At 52.1% G+C, this 21,422-nt stretch overlaps 1 protein-coding gene across 2 annotated transcripts in view; it reads left to right on the top strand.

Annotated features, from left to right (window-relative positions):
* CEMIP (cell migration inducing hyaluronidase 1) overlaps positions 1 to 21,422 on the top strand; it is a 161,121-nt gene that overhangs the window by 121,230 nt on the left and 18,469 nt on the right. For both annotated transcript variants that reach the window (XM_057722302.1, XM_057722300.1), the window contains exons 14-21: positions 8,928 to 9,133; positions 9,887 to 9,956; positions 11,302 to 11,430; positions 13,589 to 13,674; positions 14,635 to 14,766; positions 18,213 to 18,248; positions 18,343 to 18,498; positions 21,092 to 21,272. In XM_057722302.1, the coding sequence (XP_057578285.1) occupies positions 8,928 to 9,133; positions 9,887 to 9,956; positions 11,302 to 11,430; positions 13,589 to 13,674; positions 14,635 to 14,766; positions 18,213 to 18,248; positions 18,343 to 18,498; positions 21,092 to 21,272 (996 nt within the window). The remainder of the gene's footprint in view (positions 1 to 8,927; positions 9,134 to 9,886; positions 9,957 to 11,301; positions 11,431 to 13,588; positions 13,675 to 14,634; positions 14,767 to 18,212; positions 18,249 to 18,342; positions 18,499 to 21,091; positions 21,273 to 21,422) is intronic.

Here is a 21,422-nt window from a genome sequence, read left to right as displayed (position 1 = left end):
CCCCTCCCTGCATGCCCGTCTGCTCACGGCTGGGCCCAGGGACCGTTAGAACTGGCAGGATGTTTAGCTCTAGTCACTTGGTCCAGGGCCACTGGGGGTTGAACCACCCTTAGCTCAGATTTTAGAACACTATCCATTGAGAACAGGTCATTGACCAAAGAAGAGGGAGAAAATAAGGGTGTGTCCTTGCCAAAGGCACCAAGCAGCAGAGGTGGGTGAGCATAGTGGTCGCTGGGAGTCTAGCTCTTGCTGCACTTCGGTTTCCCCAAGGACCAGCCCATGACTCTGTGCCATGGCAAATCTGCTAACTGCAGACAAGGTGGGGGCCATGCCAAGACTGTGCTTGGCAAGACAGGATTGAGGTAGTGGCAGCAGTGGGCCCTTTTCCCTTTTCTTCTGTTGAGACAAGTGTCTCAGAGCAAGCACTGCTGGGAGAAATGCCTTCATTAGTAAATTGGGTGTGTGTGTGTGTGTGTGTGTGTGCGCGTGGCTTGTCTTGATTTGCACTGATAACTTTTGCACTACATTGATCTTTCTTTAAATGAACTCAACTTGTACCCTCTATAAACTTTTAAAGCTGGACATTACAAAATGGCACCCTGCATGCAGAATCCAGCTTGTGTTTTGTTTGGCTTATATGGTGTTTAGAGGAACACGGGATAATTTTACACGAAATGGAACTTTCTTTCAGTGGACTAAACGCATATCCTCTGTGAACTTTTAAACCGGATGTCACAATATGGCACCCAGCAAACTGAACCCGGTGGCCAGATGTGTTTTGTTTGGCATCAGTGTTTAAGGAAACACTTGAATTGATTTTCATCATTTAAAAATGTAGAGATTTCACATAAAAATCTGGATTCTTGGCTTCTCTTGAAAAGTAGACTGAATTGGCAGCGCCAGACCCACATTCCTGCCTGGCAGCAATGGATTAGGGCAAAGTCACAGCCCCCCATCAAGCCAGGCTTATACTCTCTGGTTTACACCATGCCCACCACTTCCTAGTGCCTTGCAGTAAATGCCCCAGGCAGGGCCACTCAGCTTGTTGCCTGTTGGCCTCCGTGGGCATTTGAGTCTGTGACGCCTGCTTTAATCCAAACATAAGGACCCTCCGCACCACACATGCGATGATAGGAAGACAAGGAGGCCTGTCAGCGTTTGGCTGGTGAAGCCGATTTCTGCTCTATTCAGTGCTCTCTTATCAAGGAATGTCTGCTGTTTCTGTATTTTCAGTGCTCTGATTTAAACAAGGAGAGATCATGGGTTTGGGGGCGCAGTCTAGGAAGGCCTGGTCCACAGGTCACGATCTGTGGACCTCGGGCAAGTCGCTTACCCTTTCTAAACCTCAGCTCCCTCCTCCATCAAGTGGCAAAACAATACCAAACACATAGGACTTCAAGGGGCCAGCATCACGAGAGAGACCCAAGATCCGGGGCCCTGCCCGCTGGGCTCACATGCAGGTGTTGGGCCAGGAACCAGGGTCGGTTCCCCCGGCAGAGAGGTAGAGGGTTGAAGCTGGAGCAGTTGCTGGGAGACATGGGATTTTTTTCCGGTCCAAGAAAGAGGCAAAGGAAGATGTTTTCTGGAAAAAGCGGAAAGACAACAGGATTTAGGACCAACTCAGGTCAGGGTTGCAGTAGGAGACACATGATGAGCTTGGGCTCCGGAGCTGGACACCCTGGAGTCCCATCTGGCTGTCACTTCTTAGCTGTATGACCTGGGGCCGCTGGTTTTGTGTCTCCGTGCCTCTGTTTCCTTGCCTGTGGAATGGGGAGCAGAGGCCGTGGACATGCTGAGCCGAGGGCCTGGTCCGTGCTGGGCCCTGGGAGTGGGCCTCTGGTGGTGCCATTCGCCCGCGTGCTTTGCTGAGTGAACGCGATGAAGGCATTTGGTGACTAAGCCGAGAATGTGCGCTGAAAAGAACAGTGTAGAATTGTTGAGGAAACATCACAGACCGGAGTCTTAGGCCCTTGACCTGCTTTAAGCATTTGTTCTAAAGCATTTAACTTAAATGCCTTAAATTTAACTTAAATTCGACTACGTTTAATGTTCCTCAAGAGAAAAAATGTGAAGATTACTAGAAGTCTGTAATTCCAGGTCTGGGTTGGTTTGCGTGGAAGCTGTTCTGCCTCTCTGGGCAGTCACACGTGCGCACATGCGCGCACACACATACTTGCCCTGTGGACATAGGGCTGTGCTTTCCCACCCACCTGCTGTGCGACCTCGGGCAAGCTATTGAATCACTTAAGTCTTCAGTTTCCTCGCATGTGCTGTGCAGAACAAGAAGGCCAGCCCCCATGGCTGTTCAGTTAGAAATTATATAGTTATATATGCGCTATTTTGGACCACCTTAGTAACAGCAGACCTTCCTCCAAGCAGTGATCCGGGTCTCAGCTGCAGAAACAGGATCATGTAGGGGGAAACAGGGCAAGAAAAGCGCTGTGGGTGGGGCCAGAGGGCCCACTCTTGGAGGCTGGGGGAACTTGTCAGGGCTGAGAGGGAGCATCTCTGTACAGATGCAAGCTGGGGAGAGGCAGGGAGAGTTAGCACAGGCCAGGCATCCAAGTTCATGGAGAAGGGTAGGGGACAGAGAGCAGCGTGGGGTGGCTTGGAAGGCAGAATGCGAGAAGTGGCCACGGAACTGGCGTCTTTGGAACGGCCAGATGGGTGAGTTGCACCCACAGCAGCGATAGATTTTTGGAGCCAGAGCCTTAGACAGCGCAGCACCCGAAGACCTTGCCTACCAAAGCCTTCCTCCTGTCTGACCGCCAGGGATGCTGGTCACCAGAGTGGAAGGGAGCATCTGTCAGCCCCCTGGGTGTCATCCAGACGCCAGGTGGCCCAGGTGCTTTGCACAGGCCTGGGTGTCATCCAGATGCCAGGTGGCCCAGGTGCTTTGCACAGGCCTGGGTGTCATCCAGACGCCAGGTGGCCCAGGTGCTTTGCACAGGCCTGGGTGTCATCCAGACGCCAGGTGGCCCAGGTGCTTTGCACAGGCCTGGCCGAGGTGCCAGCACAGCCTTATTGCAACGGCCACGTGGGGCTCCAACCTCGCTCCGCTCAGGCCCGTGCTTGATGGCCGAGCTGCTGGTTAGGATTTGGAGCCTAAAGACCTATGCGGCCTTTCAGGGGACACCAGACAGCCATGGCTTCGAATCTTGATGAAGTATAGGCTTCTACGTCTCTGAGCCAAAGAGGCAGCAGGAAAATGGAGGGCATTCTGTGCCCTTCCCTGAGAGCCGCGCCCCTGGACAGGAGTTGGGGTTTTGTGGATTAGCACTTCACCCTATAAAGGCTCCCCCGCTGGGGCAGACAGTTCCACGTTCAGAAAGGCTGCCTTGGGAGCTGGACTCCCTCCACCAGGATTTCACATTTGCTGCCTTCATTTTTGGCTCAAAGGATTTACCAATGGCTAACTCTGTTTAGAGAGATGTTTTTAGCTGACGGGATGAAAGGAGGCCAAAAGCAGACAAAGGCTCTCCTCTCATTTAGAGAGCAGAGGCTGCTTCGTAGCATCGTGAATGCCTTTTCCCTCACACCATCCCCAGTCTGAAGGTGCCCTGGACCCCAGACAGCCAGTCACTGGCTTTTTGGGAAAAGGGGTTCCTAGGTGTGCACCGCTGCGAGCTGAACCCACAGTGGCCTGGGTCGCCACTCCCTCACCACCGCCTGTAGACGTGCCCTGGTACCCTCCATCCTCAGAGGACAGCTTCGCTCATCCCCACCTCCTCCTGGGGCAGCCCACCTTTGGTCCTTCCCTTTCTTTACCACCAGCTTTTGGAAGGAGTGGGCTGAACTTGAGATTTCTGCCAGCATCTCCTAACCGACAAAAAAGGGGGCTTGGCAACTTTTGCCACCCTCCCCCCCAACCCCTCCCTGGGCCCTGGTGATGGCTCTCGGTGATGTGACTCCACACAGCAGAACTCAGCGCCTCCTCAGCAAGCCCACCGCCCCCTTCTTCCTCCTCATCGGGCTCCTTACTCTTTCCCATCGTGCCAGTCACTGCTGGCATCCGTAGACCAGCGAGGTTAAAAGGATAGAGGCACAGCAGCCTGTGTTCTAGTCCTGCCAGTGTGAACTTGGGGGACTGAAGGATACTTTCTGAGCCTCCGTTTCCTCCCGTGTAAAGTGAAAGTGATGATAGTCCCCACCTCAAAGGCTTTGGGGAAAATTAAACCAGATAGTGTGTGGGACGTACTTAGCAATGATATTAAATAGTATTGTCACTGTGCCTCTTTACCTGTGTAAAGCTCACTGGTGCCATGAGATGGTAGTAGGTATCCCCTCCACACACAGAGTAGACCCAATAATTCAATGACCTTGGCAAACGTTGCCTATGTGTCTTTCCTCCCCATTTTAGAAATTCACCACGTGTGCTAGCATTGTCAAGGTTGCAGTAAAAATGCGTTTAACGTTGATGATCTTAGCAATGGCAAAACTCATTTAACCACAGAGCCCTTTTTCCCACATCTTTTGCATCTCAGAGAGTTAGTGTTCTACACAACAAAGTTTGGGAAATGCCTTTCGTGATACTGACACTGTTGATGGCGTCCTTCTTGAAACTGGGGGGTTTGCACCAAAGCTCCAGGGTGCTGGCAGTTGGGGGGCAAAGCCTGCCTTCAGAGGAAGGCCCCACTGCACAGTATCTGCAGGGTGGGTAGCTGCGAGTGTAAGACGGGCTCACGCTGCAACTTACTGTATGTTTCTGAGCTCTGGGGCAGGACACAGGGCTGTCACCTAGGTGTTCCTTCCTGAAAACAATGAAGCCGTCACAGTTCTCTTGAGAAAGGTAGAAGAGACTCCAGGACTATGCGGACTGTGCCCCGTGCAACTCCAGGGGGCGCCCTAGGTGACTGCAGCCAGTCCCCAGGCCCTCCAGCCTTAGGGAGACACCCTCCCTTTGGCGTCCTACTCAAGAGGACTGGAGCGCCTCTGTCTCTGTGGTGGGAAACTCTGCCCTCTGGTCCAGTCTCAGAGCTCTGGGAATTGTGGGCAAGGATTCTGTTTTCCCTGGTTTGCCCTTTTTCCAGTTTCTTGAATTCGGTCTCACTCATTTCTTGATTCATGAGCTGCTCTCATCTCTCCTTCCCACCTGAACCCAAATGAGGAACCCAGACTCCTGGCCTTGTTTTCCCCCAACGTTTCATTGTCCAGGGCTTCCGCTGGCAGAGTGGGAAAGAGATGGGAGGAGGTAGGGGCGCATCACAGATCAGCACAGATATCAGCTGGAACTGGAGAAACAGGTCCCTCTTCTTAAAGCCTCCCCTCGCCTCCCCTCCACCTGACTGTGGGGGTCCTTCCTCCCCACTTTTCCTGGGCCGCCTTAGAAATTCATTCTCATGACTTCCCTGGCAGTCCAGTGGTTAGGACTTTGCACTTCCACTGCAGGGAGCAAGGGTTTGATCCCTGGTCAGGGAACTAAGATCCCACATGCTGTGCAGAAAAAAAAAAAAAAGAAAAGAAAAGAAAAGAAACATTCTTTTCCTAATTAGGCAGAGTGATTGGGTTCTCCATTTCCTTTTCCAGCTTTTATTTGCATATTCAAAACCTCGTTAGCACACCCTGCAAAACAAATTACTGCCTACTCCAAGGCTGTTTTCTTTAGCAGCTCAAAAAGAAAAAGAAACAGCAGAAGCTCAGAAATTACAGGCTTTCTTTTAATAGGATCATATTTGTAGCCAAGTTTCTCACTAAGATGAATTATACCCACCCTAGAAGGCAGAATCAGGTATATAGTTCATTTCTCTGTGTAACAGTCATTTCTTTTTCATACTGTGTACAGGTTGCAGGAGGAAGTCATCACAGTTGGGGTGACCCTATGCTCTGATTTGCATAGAACAGTTCCATTTTACACCTGTTGTCCCAGCTTAATTACTAATAGTACTCCCTTTCACTCTCAAAAATGTCCTGGTTAGGCAATAAACTAAGTGGTCACCCTAACTGAAGCAGTTCCTGAGAGCTGGAGAATTTTACCCTTCACAATCTCATACCTAGACTCCACCTAACAACAGCTGAAGACTTAAAACAGCTCTCAGGAATCGCTTTCATGATTGCCAGTCATAAGGGAAGATGTACAGAAGAACAAAGGGAAAACACAATTAGTGCAAGAGAATGACAGGGAGCTTACACATGGCTTCTGGATAGCATGCATGGGCACCCTGAATTCCATAGGTATGCGTCTGTTTTTATCCAGCTCCTTACTATCTATCTACCTACCTACCTATCTACCTACCTGTCTACCTATCTATCTGTCATGTATCTATACCGACCTTTCTCAAGCTATGTCACAGTTTAAGTATCTAATTCTGGGAAACATTCTAAGGAAGAACAATCGTAAAATGTCAGAGCTGGAATGGATTTCAGAAGTCTCCCCGAGGACACTTGGGCAAGTCACACAGCAAGTGTATGGTGGAGATGAACTCGAACTTGTGTCTTCTACTCCCAGCCCAGGGCTTTCTTCTGCCTTATCATGCTTCTCTCTTTACTCTATATGCCACCTCACCCCACTCCTAACGAGAAGAAAGAAATGCAACATGAGATGGGATGTTTTTTCTGGTGCTGTTGAGAATTTATTAGTACAGAAATTTGGGATCAGACAGATGGAGAAGCCAGTCTCAATCCGTCCTTGCAAGAGAAGTGACTTGGGCAACTTTCTAAGTCTGTGTCATCAGTAGAAAGGGAACAGTAGTTTCAATAAATATTAAATGAGATAATATATGTAAAACATTTCACACCCAGTGAACAGTACTTTCACTCCTTTCAATAAGGATTTTTCTCTCCACAGCGCAACTCAGTAGGCTCGGAGGGAATTTCTTTTTCAGGCATTTGTTAGAATAAGAGTGTAGCTAATTCAGTATTCACTCACATTCAAAGAGGAACACCCAAAGCGGACAGCAGGCAGCTGGGTGCATAGGAGCGATGGGTCCAGGTCTGAACACGGCTCCATGTCCCTCCTCTGGGCCTCACTGTCCTCCTCTGTAAAGTGAAGGCATTGAACTTGCTCTCAGACGTCCCTGCCAGCACGAGCAGCCCATGTTTTCTTGCCTCTTCCTCCCGTGCTTGTCTTTCCAGGCTATTTATAACAAACTTTCCTAGCTCACTAGGAGGAAAGGAAGCAGTCCCATTGCGTGACCTTGGTACTGAGTAAAATGCTTTCTGAGAGACTGAATAGCATTCAAGATCACGCCCTCGCCTATTACCAAAGATTAAGGGAGCGATACTTGTTTGCGAGAACAGAGGGCTTGCTTGGAATAGGGCAGCTGTGCATGTGCTCCGCCCTTCTGGGTGAAGGGACACAGTTAGGGAACTGGGGTTCCAGCCCTGGCTTTGCACATGTGGGTTGCGTGACCTCAGGCAAATCACTCAACCTTTCTGAGTCTCCTTTTCCTCATCTCTGAAAAAATATATCGCAGGATCGTGTAAGATTTCAGCAAGATTAAAAGATATAAGAGCCCAGACCAGTGCTGGGACATAGAGGGTTCTAGTTCCAGATGCTTCTAGAGCATGGCTGCCTGGGAGCTGGGGAGTAGGTAAGATTTGTCGTAGAAAAGGCTCTGGAGGGAATTAGGGTGTTTACCTTAGATTAGTGCTTCTCAGTCAGGGGCAATTTTGTCACCTCCCTTCCCCAATGGAACACTTGTCAATGAATGTCTGGTGACATTTTTGGTTGTCACAGCGGAGAAGGTTCTGCTGGCATCTAGTGGGTAGGAGCCAAGGATGTTGCTAAACATCCTACAATGTACAGGACAGCCCCTCAAAATAGTAACAGTGCTGAAGGGCGAGTTGTTTTGGGATGATGTAGGAATTTTCCAGGGCCTGGTACAGCAGTGGGTACTTAATAGGTGTGGGTTGACTGAAGGCATAGGGGAGCAGGAGCTTCCCTGGTTGGGTGACATCATTGGGCACTCAGGACCTGGGGGAGGGGATGAGGATAGAAGATCTCAGTCAGGGTAGTGAGGTGTTTCTCGCTGTCCTCGTGCCCCATTGCGGACAAGGCACCTTGGGAGGTAGCGGTGAGCATCTCATCTGTGGGGTGTTCAAGTGAAGCAGGATACCCATTTGTCAGGAATGCACGTGAACAGAGTCCTGCCTGAGACAGGGAGTTAGGGCTCCGGCCAGAGGCCCTCTGAGGACCTTCCTGTTCTCAGATTGATGCGTTCATAGGGATTCAGACCCAGAAGGGGCCTTGGAGATCCTGGACTTGGACTCCTCCATTGTGCGGTGGGGAAAGTGTGTCGGAGACAGGTTGGGAGACTTGCCTAAGAGCCTGTGCTGGTTGGGGGCATGGCTAAGACTGTACCCCACGTCTCTCTATGTCTTCACTTGGTGGCTCTGCTTAGCCCACTGGCTCTGTGATTTCAAGAAGAACATCAAAGAGCTGAAGTTTGCAAGCTCTTCTGGTTTTTTGCAAATGTGGTTTGACATGGGTGGCGGGCTCCAAAGCTGGCTTGAATCCATGGGTGAGGGCACGGTGAGGAACCAGTCTTCCTAAAAAGCCCACCTGGCCCAGCTCAGATGCTGCCTCCCAGGCGGCACTCTCCCCACTGCCCTTTCTGGCGGAGCCTTTTTGTGAAATCCTCCACACTAAGTCCTTGTAAGCAGTGTGTTCGCTGTGTCCTCACCAGATGAGGCTCACATGACCTCGTCCATGGTCTCCTTCTGGGCCCACTTCTAACCGTTTGTCCTTCTCCCCACCCCGTGACGTCTCTGTTGCACTACCTCCACCTGGAAGGGACTTTAAAGTCACAGCTCCGTCCTCCCGGCCCGTCCTCCCCCAGCCGAGTACCCGTGTCAGGTCCATCTCCAAATCCCCAGGGCCCCTCTCAGAGCCTGCTGCCTGGCTGAGGCTGTTTACCGCTTGTTGAATGGATGAATGAGCACAGGAGTCGTGATGCTGGGTGACTGACCCCCTGTCTTGACCCCTGCAGGTCAAGGACGTTGTGGGCTATAACTCTTTGGGCCACTGCTTCTTCACGGAAGATGGGCCAGAGGAACGCAACACCTTTGACCACTGTCTCGGCCTCCTCGTCAAGTCTGGAACCCTCCTCCCCTCCGACCGTGACAGCAAGATGTGCAAGATGATCACGGAAGACTCCTACCCGGGGTACATCCCCAAGCCCAGGCAGGACTGCAAGTAAGCGCCTCCCTCTCCACGGCCCCTGCCATGCCGGGCCAGTGCGCGCGTGTTCACACGACTTCCCAGCCCAGCATCTGACTTCTCACCCCTGGGCTCCTGAGCGGCTTGGACCTCACAGCGCTAGACCCCCGAAGGCTCTCAGCTGCTCAGACAGAGGGCAGGAGTGTGTTTTCTACTTCTCCCTTCTCAGTGTGCCTCAAGGGCATCATTCGAGTCCAAAGAGAACCTCTGTTCTCATCCTCAGGCTTTTCCTGATACCACACAGTGCTCCTCCGAGGCGAAGAAGCAGGCTGCCACGTTGGTGCCCACAGCACGTACATGTGGGTGCCAGCTGCACTGGTCTGCTTCTTGACATGAGAGAGTGAGAGAGAGAGACAGAGAGAGAAAGCTTCCTCTGCGGTCAGCTTGCTGAGTCCAGAGCCTCTCCCTTGGAAACAGCCACTTTTCTGGGTTCTCCTAAATGACACATTTATTCTAGAGTCTATCTCAGATTTAACCCACAAACTTGCTTCTACCTTCAAGAGTCATGGCCCGTTCACATTTTGAACACCTTAAGGGCTTAAGTGCATCCCACTTTAATGAGAAAACTGGGTTTCAGATCAACAAATCAAGGGTGTCTCAAATCACTAAGAGGCTCTTCGAAGAACGTTAGAGTCCCTGACATGGGCCACCCCTCTGCCCCGGGGATACAGGATGGGAGCCAGTAGCCCTCTGTCTGATGCCATTCAATCTCTGCCCCCCCGCCCGCAGCGCCGTGTCCACCTTCTGGATGGCCAACCCCAACAACAACCTCATAAACTGTGCTGCTGCAGGATCCGAGGTGAGCAGACACATCCCTTCTTTGGGCGGGGCTGTGGGAAAGGAGACGGCTGGGGCCAGCCCTGAAATATGTGTGCATGGAGCCCCCAGTCTAGGTATCCACGCAGTCAGGCTTAGCGTGCAGAGGGAAAAGCCATCTTGGAAGGCAGATGGACTTGGTTTTAAGTGATGCCTCAGGCCCTTCATCACACGGGTGATCATAACTAATGGGTAATCAACAGCATTATTAGATGCCTGGCACATCAGTGTTTGAAGCTCCAAAATTTTTAAAATTTTTTCCACTCGTTATTTAAAAATAATGTTTTTGCATTGGTGTGTGTGCAAGTTTATTTATTCATTTATTTTTATTTTATTTTATATTTTTTGGCTGAGTTGGGTCTTTGTTGCTGCGAGCGAGCTTTTCTGTCTGGTTGTGGCGAGCAGGGGCTACTTTTCGTTGCGGTGTATGGGCTTCTCATTGAGGTGGCTTCTCCTGTTGCGGAGCACAGGCTCTAGGTGCTCGGGTTTCAGTAGTTGCAGAGCATGGGCTCAGTAGTTGTGGCGCACGGGCTTAGTTGCTCCGTGGCATGTGGGATCTTCCTGAACCAGGGATAGAACCCATGTCCCCTGCATTAGCAGGTGGATTCTTAACCACTGTGCTACCAGAGAAGTCCCAAGTTTATTTATTTTTATTTATTTTTGGCCATGCCACATGGCACGCGGGATCTTAATTCCCTGACCAGGGATTGAACCTGTGCCCCCTGCATTGGGAGAGCAGTCAACCCCTGGAACACTAGGAAAATCCCATAAGCTCCAATAATTTAATTCTTGTGTCAAGCCTGTGAGGTTCACACTGTGATCTACCACCTGCTGGGGAGGAAAGTAAGGCAGTGACACGCACAGGATACAAACACGGCGTTCTGTCTACTCAGCCTTGCTCTTAACCACCCCTCCCTGCTACCTCCCTTCCTGGGGACCCTGAGCAGGTCAGGTGCCATCTCTGGGCCTCAGCTTCCGTATCTGCAGAACGAAGGAGAAAAGCTAAGAACACTCAGGAAATCCTCCCATTATGTGTCAGGAGAGGGAGATTAAGCCCGGCAGTGACTCTGAAATCCAGCTGTTTGGCGCCCGTGGCTGATACAGTAGGACCCCAGGAAGAGTTTTAACAGTCAGAATGGACCTCCCCTCCCAAAATATATTTGCCTCAAACGTTCCGCTGTTTCCCACAAGTGTGTTTGGGGATGAGCAGTGGGGCCATTTGGGTGATAGCACGCGGTCCACCTCTAGTTTGGGCCGTCCAGTCCCCCCAACACGAAGCTCCCTGGTACTGAATGCTGTGGCTTTCCCCCTGTGTCCTCCTCCACCAGGAAACTGGATTTTGGTTCATCTTTCACCACGTACCGACGGGCCCCTCGGCGGGAATGTACTCCCCAGGTTATTCAGAGCACATCCCGCTGGGAAAATTCCTTAACAACCGAGCACACTCCAACTACCGGGTAAGTCCTGCCAGACCGAGCCTCCCCGCCCGCCCATTGGTCCGCCTTCCCCGGCCAGCACGTGATTAGCGCTGGAACAGCCACAGCTCCTCCTGGTGGCCCCGGAGCTGGGCCCCTGTGTGTGATTTTGTAGGTCACTTGGTGGGGATGGGAGCAGGGGTGACTCCGAAAAGCCAGGCCTGAGCTGTAAGCGAGAGAAGATCAGGACCTGGTCCTGTGGGAAGATGGAGGCGGCATCAGTATCCTCTCCTCTGGTCACTTTTTTTTTTTTTTTTTCTGGGAAGGGGGTTCTCCATCCATGCAGTGCTAAGGAAGCAGGCAGAAAACAGAAATTTCTGTTGTCTTCATTTTCTCATCAGTTCTGTGTGTCCGGCACCAAGCGAGGTGCTGGGGAAAGGGACTGGGATCTCTTGGTATGTCAAGGGCCCCCACTGAGGACAACACCAAGACCAGAGTCAAGGGCATACGGGAATAGAGCTTGGGAGCAAGGCTGAGACCAGAGATGCCGTGCTGGGGACAGAGGTGGCCTTGGGGACGCAGGGGCAGTGCATACCCAGGAACATCCCCCGAACGTCAAGGCTGGTGTTCTGGCCCACTCCCTCGTGGTACGGATGAGGACACGGGGGCCCCTAGAGGGAAGGATGCATTCAGGGTCAAAACAAAAGAGACTTAACTAGGGAGAAGCCCATAAAGATGAGAAATAATCTCAGAATAGATCCGTGTTTACAGCTGGGAGGTGGGGTGGGGGAAGGAGGCCTGTGAGGAGGACTGGGCTGTATGGGCGGAGGGAGAACCCCAGGCAGTGTCATGTCCTAGAAGCCAAGACAGAAGAGTTTCACGGGGCAGAGGCTGGGGGCAAGGAGGGTAACGGTGTCTCCCGGACAGAGGAGAGAGAATTCGTGCAGGCTCCGAGCGGGTCTCTCTGAGGCTGCCATGGGCCTGGGAGAGCCGTCTCCATACAGAAGGGGCGTAGAGGCCACATCGCTGTGGGGGGCAAGGGGCAGTGCTGCCTGTCAAGACCCCTTCCTTGAGAAGCGTTCCCATGAGCCGGGGGTGGGCCACGCAGTATCTGGATGTTTGGAGAGGTTGGAAAGGGGGTGAATATGTGCGGAAGGATGATTTGCAGCAGGGGAGTAGGCAAGCACTCCTGGGCACAGGTGGAAGGAGGGGCCCCGAGGACAGGAAGGGAGAGAAGCCAAATGGATTCTGCTGCCGGAGCCACGGAGGAGCCCCGTGGGCGGTGTTCACACCCAGTGAGCCCTGACTCCACGCCACCGTGTGACGGTCCTGCCCCGGACTCTTCACCTGGCCTTCTTATTTGGTCCTCACAGCAGGGACTGTGTTTTCAGCCCATCTTACAGCAGCTGAACCTGAGGTCCGAGAGGTGAAGGGATTTACCCAAGGTCCCAGCTCATGAGGGGAGAGCTGGGGATCCAGCCCAACTTCCTCTGGTTCACATCACCCCACTTAATTAGAAGTCAGTTGAAGATGATAGTAGCCAGTGTCCTCCAATTCTGCGAAGAAATAACGTGCTCTAGCCTCCCTAAGAGGCCAAGGGAATCCAGCCCTGAAGGTAGATTGAATGGGGCCTCGCTGGGCAGCCTCGCCCTGCTGCCTGGACTCCCACTCAGCCATGGCTGACAAACTGGACACCTTTGGTGCCAAATAAGAGAGTGAGGTTCATTCCTTGGGTTTGGCAAAAACCAAGACAAGACAGTGGAAGGATCCCAGACTCCTGCCCCAAAGCAAAGAGGGGACTTAAGCTCAGCATTTTCTTTGCATACTGCAGACACATTTCCCAAGAAAGCATACCTGTCATGCTTAATTTCGGGCCAGGGCTTATAACTGCCCAAAGCAGTGTGAGTTCTGGACATGGATTTTGCTGTGTGGCCTTGGACAAGATACTTAACCCCTCTAACTTCAGTGTCCTCATCTGTACCTCCAAGAGGACACCTTATTCCAGATTTGACTTGAGCACTGCAGAGCAGTGCAGCTTCTTCACCTCCCTTGCTGCAGACCCCCTACTTCTTTTAATGCATCCTGAGAGCAAAGCTGGTTTTATTGGAGCATTCAAGAGTGTGCAATGAGGCTGGGTGTGAGAAGATGCCTGCAGCCTGTGGTCCAGGCTCATGTGTCCCTGAATGTCCCCTCTCCCCAGGCTGGCATGATCATAGACAACGGAGTCAAAACTACCCAGGCCTCTGCCAAGGACAAGCGGCCCTTCCTCTCTGTCATCGCTGCCAGGTAATTCTATGCGCATTTTCTACGTCCTGAGCATTGAGCTGGTTGCTGGGGGTACTGTGGTAAAAGTCTGAGCAAGGCCAAATCTGAGTCAGGATTGAGGCTTCAGCAGCTGACAGGAAAAAGAACTTCCAAGAGATTTCTAGAAAAATCAGCAAAATCCAATACCTGCTTTTTAGTAAGTCAACAGGACTGGCCAGGGCCATAGCAGGTTGGGCCGGGATAAAAAGGTGAAGAGAAAAGAAGGGAGAAATTTTGCTATCAATTTAGTAGGAAGGAACATTCAGGTTGTACCTATAAATACATCTGGAGCTCAGCTCAAGGCCAGGAGCTACTTTTAAAAGATGCTGTCAAATCCTCAAGATAGTTAGGAAAATCAGTACCCTTTAAAGAGACCAGGGTGCTGAGTCTCTGTCAAAAGTGGGTAACACCAGTGACATGATCCTGTCCAGGGAAGACTTTTGTCGGCCCAGACTTCAAGAGCATCCAGGCTCAACACTCCATTTGGTAGCTAAGATGTATAAGCCCAGGAAAGGCATGAGGTCAAAGTTACCCCTTAGGGAGTAGACAGCTGGGCATCTCAGACTCCCCTTCCTGGCCACTGGGGCTGTATTGCATGCCAGGTTTGGGACTGGCTGTCTGAACTTCCTTCTGTGCTTTGACCCCACCTTGGGGCGGGGGGTGGGGGGGGGGTCCTCGGGGGTGGGGGGGTCCTCATTGGTGGTGATGAACAAGAGAAATGACATGTCTATAGGATGTATGGGACTGGATCCTGGAGAAGAGACCTCTGACTTCCATGTCAAGCTTAGCAAGTTCATTGCAGAGCCCAGGGGGTGCGAGTTGGTTGCCTTTTAGCCCGAGTCTTCCGGGCCCCGTGAGCAGAGAGAAGCTCATCGCCCAGAAGGGAGTCAGTTCAGGAGTCCCTCCAACACACCCACCTGTGCCTCCCACGGTATGTTCCAGATACAGCCCCCACCAGGACGCCGACCCGCTGAAGCCCCGGGAGCCAGCCATCATTAAGCACTTCACTGCCTACAAGAACCAGGACCACGGGGCCTGGCTGCGCGGCGGGGACGTGTGGCTGGACAGCTGCCGGTGAGTGTGACATTAGCACAGTGTGGGGACGATGCCCCTCCCCCAGGCAGGGGACAGACACGAGCAAGACAGACAGAGGAATCCAGAGGAACCGGTGCTTGACCTTCTGTCCACCCAGCCAGGCAGGGTCACAGAGTGGCAGCGGGTGGTGACCCTGAGAACCCCCTAGAAACAGCATGTGACTTCAGCCCACCATGCCAGATAGTCCCTGGGCTTGGCTGTGGGTCACATAACCAGGCAGTGGAAGGAAGGGAGGGAGAAAGGAAGGGAGGGAGGAAGGAAGGGAGGAAGGAAAGAAGATGGAAACCAGCATGTTCTGGACACCCACTGTGTACTGGATCCTTGGTTGCATTTATTTCTTACCATGTTTCTCGGAGATAAAAATTCTCATCTCCATCTTAGACAATGAAGCTCAGTTGAGTGAATTTCCCAAAAGGCGAGTGGTTGATCTGGGACTTGAAATATCAGCGGATCAGATTCCAAGGCCCAAAGGAAGAAGACAAGGAACCCCGAGTTCTGATAGAAGGTGCCCATGGAGAGCCATGCCCACACTGGGCAAGAACGGGAGGGACAGGCAGCTGAGCTGGGATTCCCTCTAGAGGAATAGCGTGAAATGTTCTTCTTGTCTGCCTTTGGTGTTAAAAATGGGAGATCAGAAACTCTGCACGGGAAATAACTGTATTTCTCCATTGTATTGTGACCGATTAAAGGAGAAAGGAAGGGAGACTTGCTCGTGGAAGGAACAAGAGGACGTGAGAGGGTGTGAAGAGGGAAACAGAGACAGATTGCACAGACACATACACACACGTGCACATGGGAAGCCTTCTAAGGAAAGCAAAGGCCTGGGCAAGACAGATACTGACTCAGGGATGGAGTCCAGAGAGCGCCAGACACACACAGGGATGGAAAGGGGATGTCGCTGGTGGAGAAACCGGGGCGGGGGTGGCAGGGATTCGTTTTGTGTGGGGTTGGAGAAGAGAGGAAAGGAAAGAAGAGGATCTTGAGAGTTTTGAGGAGAGGGGAAAGGGAAGAAGAGAGCCTCTTCTGGGCTTCTGAAGGGCATTTAAGGCACCAGGCAGGAGGCAGGCTTGCTCTGATTCGCTCCAGAGAGGAGAAGTTACAGAGCCGGGCAGATTTCCGCTCAGTAGAAGGAAGAACTTGCCTGCAATACAAGATGGTAGTCAATGAGATAAGATGCTCATCCCTAGAACAGAGGCCCAAGGACACTTGAGGGAGAGAGTATGTGAGAGGTGAGTGAAAGAGAAAACAGATGGGGGTCAAAGCTAAAATTCTCCACAGCGTTCTATTGATACATCCAATGACAGTCCAGATTCTGGCTTGCTGGAAGTTCAGGTCCCTGCAGAGGGAGCGCATGCCAGACTTGGGGCCGAAAGACAAATTGTGAAGCCCCACGCCCCACTGCCAATGGGCTCCTTCACCCTTCACCAGGCTCCTTCCAAGGTAGCCCAGGATCTGGCTGGCGCCAAGGCTGCAGTCCCATGAGTGGGCAGGGCTGGCACAGCCAGGGGCTCACGGAAGACAGGGATCCTTTCAGAAGCTTTGAGCATTTGGCCGTTGTGTCCATTTCTTGGGGCCACAGTGGGAAGATCACTTCAGCAACCACTGCATGGGAGGAGGCGCTCCTAGAAGTGGAAGAGACAACTAAGAAGACAGCAATAGTCCAGATGAGAATTACAGTGAGAACTCAGCTGAAAATGTGTCTTCGGGATAGTGCACAGGCTTAGATGCACGATAACTTTTGTTGTACGTGTGTTGAGTTTGAGATGCTTTTGAGATACTCCATGGAAATACACCAAAGTTTGGAAGCACAGAGGGGAAGAGTGGCTGATTTTAGAGTTACCAGCAGACTGTAGGGGTGGAGGCTGCTTTATGCTGTCCCCAGGGACACAGTGCAGAATGAGAGGACCTCGGGCAGAGCACCGGGGGACAGCGATGGTGAGGAAAAGCCACGAAGAGACTAGGAAAGAAAAATTGGGGCATTCTGGGAGAGAACTAGAGAGCACAGGGACCTGGAGGACGGGCCTTGAATGGTGAATTTGATTTGGGTGGGCTTCAGACAGTGGGAGAAGGGCACATGTCCTGAAGGACAGGAGCAGAGTAAGTGGATGCAAACTGGGAGCTACGGAGACTTCAGGAGACCGGGACCAGCCTGGTGTGGCTGCAGCAGAGGGCACGTGGGTTTGCCGGGACCTGAAGCGTGAGAGCAAAGACTTGGCTTAGGTTTGTGGATGATATGTAGTCTCTGGAGTTTAGGAAGCAGAGAGTGGTTAGTGAGAATGGCACTTTGAGGAGATGACCCTGGTGGGGTGACCAGGACAGGTGGCAGGAAACCAGTTATATCTGCCCCTGGGACAAAGGAAATGAAGGCAGCCGCCGTACTTGGCCCCAGGGTGCATGGCAGCACAGACCTAAGGCTCAGCTCAGATTCTGTGGGACTCCTTGTCACTTACAACCAGACTCCCTTCAGAAGCCTGCTCCTCCTGACCCTCAAAAGGGACAAAGGCAAAAGGGAGCTGATGAGATGGTGACAGTGTAATTGCAAAATTACTTCCTGCACTTCTCAGGGCCAGCATCTGCCTGACTTCTGGGAAATTTTGAAATCAGCTATCTATGGGACTTCCTAGGTGGCAAAGTGGTTAAGAATCCGCCTGCCAATGCAGGGGATACGGGTTCGATCCCTGGTTCAGGAAGACCCCACGTGCCACGGAGCAACTAAGCCTGTGCACCACAACTATTGAGCCTGTGCTCTAGAGCCCATGAGCCACAACTACGGAGCCCATGTGCCACAACTACTGAAGCCCATACACCTAGAGCCTGTGCTCCACAACAAGAGAAGCCACCGCAATGAGGAGCCCGCGCATCACAATGAGGAGTAGCCTCCACTCGCCACAATTAGAGAAAGCCCACGTGCAGCAACAAAGACCCAACACAGCCAATTAATTAATTTATTAAAAAGAAAAAGAACTCAGCTCTCTAGTTGTCCTTCCTGCTGTGGCTGAAATAGGATGCCTAAGGGGAAATAGAACCGCATGCATGTACCCCACCATTACCCAGGGCTGGCTGGTCCTGAAGGTAGCAAGACCGTCCACATCCCCCTGGTCCAATTTCCCACGGAGCCCTGGACTCATAGAGGAGGGTGGGCTGGAGAGGGAGGCCCGTGGAGCCCAGTCTGAATGCTGCTAATGCAACGTGGCATCAAACGGTGAGAGCCCCTGCAGTCACCCTTTTCTCTTTGGAGTCAGACACTGAGTGGGCAGGGACCTAGGCGATGCCCTTATTATACAGAACGGGTGAGCCACAGCTCCTTCAGCAAACCCTGTGCTTATGCAAAGACACCTTCCCTACACAGGACCCACAGTATGATACCAGGGCAGGGAGGTGTCCTTCCCTCCATGACTTCTCTGACTGTCTGCTCTTGTCCCTAGGTTTGCTGATAACGGCATCGGCCTGACCCTGGCCAGGTAAGAGTAGCTGTCATCGCCCTCAGCCCTCTGTCATCACCCATCGCCCTCAGCTGTCTCTGGACATCTCATCTTAGACATCTTCTCTCTGCAGCGGTGGGACCTTCCCGTACGATGACGGCTCCAAGCAGGAGATCAAGAACAGCTTGTTTGTTGGCGAGAGTGGCAACGTGGGGACAGAGATGATGGACAACAGGATCTGGGGCCCAGGCGGCTTGGACCACAGTGGAAGGACCCTCCCTATTGGCCAGTAGGTTTGCAAGCATGGCAGCTTCCTAGTTCTTCAGGCTTAACCTACATGACAGCAGTGGGAGGAAAGATGCTGGGATGTGACCTCTACCTGTTGACTGTGAATTCCTCTGTCCTCTACGGGTCAGAGAAATCACTGAAACAATTGAGATTAACCAGCAGTAGGGTGAAGTCTAGAGTAACAGAGAAGTCAAGAAACTGGGTTGAATATGAGTCAACAGGGCGACACAGCTGTCAGAACGTATAATGCAGTTCTGAACTACGTTAATGGGAATTTAGTGTCCAGGATGGGTGACCGTGGCTCCCCTCTCCTAAGACAACGCACCCACTCGGAGCATGTCTTCCACCTCCGATGGTGGTAGAGTGACAGTCAGCCCAGAGCACTTAGAGGAGAATAACCAGGAGGGCGACACAGCCCAAAGTCACATCACACACAGATCGGGATCTTCAACCAGAAGCTGGGACCAGACTGGGAGGGAACAGCCTGGGAGATGCTGTCCCGCATTCTCAAGGCTGCCGTGCACGTACAAGATGAAGCTCATTCTATGTGAGGGTTAGGATTGGTTTTGTGCAGGAAAGAATTTTCTAGCAGTCAGCTCTGTTAAACAGCAGACAGGCGTGGCTGTCCTGGAGGGTCGCAGGCTCTCCATTGCTGGAGGATATGCAGGTGGTTGGAGAGGGAGGAGGTGACTTGGAGAGCTGACGCACTAACAGAACAAAGGGACTCGGTTAATTCCTTGGTCAGCGGCGAGGAAGTCTCTTCTTCTGATGGTGTTTCTGCTCAGACAGGAATTGAAGCCAGAGAGCAAGGCTCTGAGCCACAAGCAGCAGAGGGCTAAGATCAGCCCTTCCTGCCCCCCTGAGCTTTCTTCTCTTTCTCTAGAAATATGTCATTTCTGCTTCAACAGGTAGGACACAGGCCTAAACTCCCAGCTCTAGTGGGATGAGTATCTTTGAAAAGATTTTGCAGACAGAACCACGGTCTCCTTTGGCATGAGCGATCCAGAAGCCCTTGTTTCTGTCTAGCCTAAGTGATGTAGCTCTTCCTTCAGATCATTTTTATGAGCAGCTCTGGGTCTGCATATTTGGGTTTCTTTGCTGAGGGTTACCAGCCTCCCAGGGCTAGAATGTTCTGATGACTTCCAGAGGTGAGTTTGTTTATGGAGACCTGACAGCTCTGTCAGACACAGACAGGTTCCTCAAACGGCATTTGTGAGCAGGAGCCCAGGGCCGTGCGGTCCTGATCGTGAGGGATTCATCCTGTATCCTGGGTCGGGGTCCCAGGGTAAAGTAAGCACACGGTTTAAATATAGAGCTAGTAAGAACGGGCTGTCCCTAAAATACCTTAAATGGGAAAATGCCTGGAGCCGCTCCATGAGAACCAAGATTCAAGGTGATGACATTCATCAATTACAAAGATAAAAGTACAGCAAATACCAGAAGCCCTTGGCACAGCGTGTCCTGAAGACACATGACCGAGACGGGTGGGACCAGGCCCTTCCTCAGGGGACCGCGTCTGATGCGGGGAGCCCAGCGCTGAAGATAGGGACCAGCTGCAACAGGGCCTCTCCCCATAGACAGACTCCCCTTTCTCCTTTCCCTCCGCTCTTTCTGTCCTTTCTTCTCTATGTTCACCATGGAAGGAGAGGGCCCCGGCCCAGACGTAGAGATACCAGTGAAAGCATAAACCTTGGGCTTGAAGAATGAGCAAGCCTAACTCTGGGGCCAGCCCAAGAAGGATGAACCCAGCCAGCCCCTCCTAGGCCCTTGTTTCCCACGCCCCGCTCGGGAGTCCGTGGCGAAGGAGAGCAGCCTCTCAAGAGCACCCTGCCCCCTGGCTGGGCCCGAGGCAGGATTTCCAAGTCACCAGTTCTCCTCTAGCCCCTCCTATCTCCAGCCCCGAGACTTTTGCCTCTTCCTCCATCTTCTCCTGCCTCCTGGGTATCAGGGCCTTCTTGGGGCAGGTCCTCTGGCAGTTCACCGTCTGGCCCCCCCAGGCAGGCCTGCCCTCCCTTCTGGGGATGCTTGAAACATTACATTACAGTTATTTTTCCATTTCATTATCACCTTCCATTCTGTGTCCTTCCTCTCCCTTGCTCCCCAAACCCAGCATACTGCCAATCGAAAGGCTTACTCACAGAGAGGAAACTCATGTGGGTCTTAATCTGCCTAAATCGTTATAGCAGCTAAGACTAAGGCGATAATGACTCATGGCTCTACTCTCCCAAGGGACATGGTATTGGCTCTCTCCAGTAGTATTTACAGTATTTTCCAATGACTCTTCATAGGATGGAAAAATTGGGGGAAATGTTTGTATAGAGGACCATCCCCCAAGCCAGCAACTAGACATCTATCCATCCATCCATCTAAGAATTCATCCAGCAATCATTTATGGACATTTACTGTGTCCATAAATGATTTCTTAGCGAATTCATTAATGAATCCATAATGTTCTGCTCTAGGGGGAGATTTGGGGGGCGGGAATCAAGAATGGTTTACCTGGAAAGTCTCTTACCAGCCACCTTGGAGGGTGCAAACAACATGGCAGCACAAGATGGCAATCAGCCTGACATCTGGCTTCCTTAACTCCATAGGAATTTTCCCATCCGAGGAATTCAGTTCTACGACGGCCCCATTAACATCCAGAACTGCACTTTCCGCAAGTTTGCAGCCCTGGAGGGTCGGCACACCAGCGCCCTGGCCTTCCGTCTGAACAACGCCTGGCAGAGCTGCCCCCATAACAACGTCACCAACATTGCCTTTGAGGACGTCCCGGTGAGTGGGGCGCCAGGGCAGGCTCCCGGCAAACCCAGACCTTGGGCAGTGATTCACAGGTCCCCAGAGGCCTGGAATTTGAGCCGTTGCCACCACCACAGGGGCAGAACATCCTCCTCCAAGCGGGCTGGGCCACGTCCCAGGTCTGCC

This window comes from Hippopotamus amphibius, chromosome 2 (genome assembly GCF_030028045.1).
Source record: "Hippopotamus amphibius kiboko isolate mHipAmp2 chromosome 2, mHipAmp2.hap2, whole genome shotgun sequence".
NCBI classification, from domain to species: domain Eukaryota; kingdom Metazoa; phylum Chordata; class Mammalia; order Artiodactyla; family Hippopotamidae; genus Hippopotamus; species Hippopotamus amphibius.
Note: the sequence above shows the minus strand (reverse complement) of the source record. Positions and strands in the feature narration are given on the sequence as shown.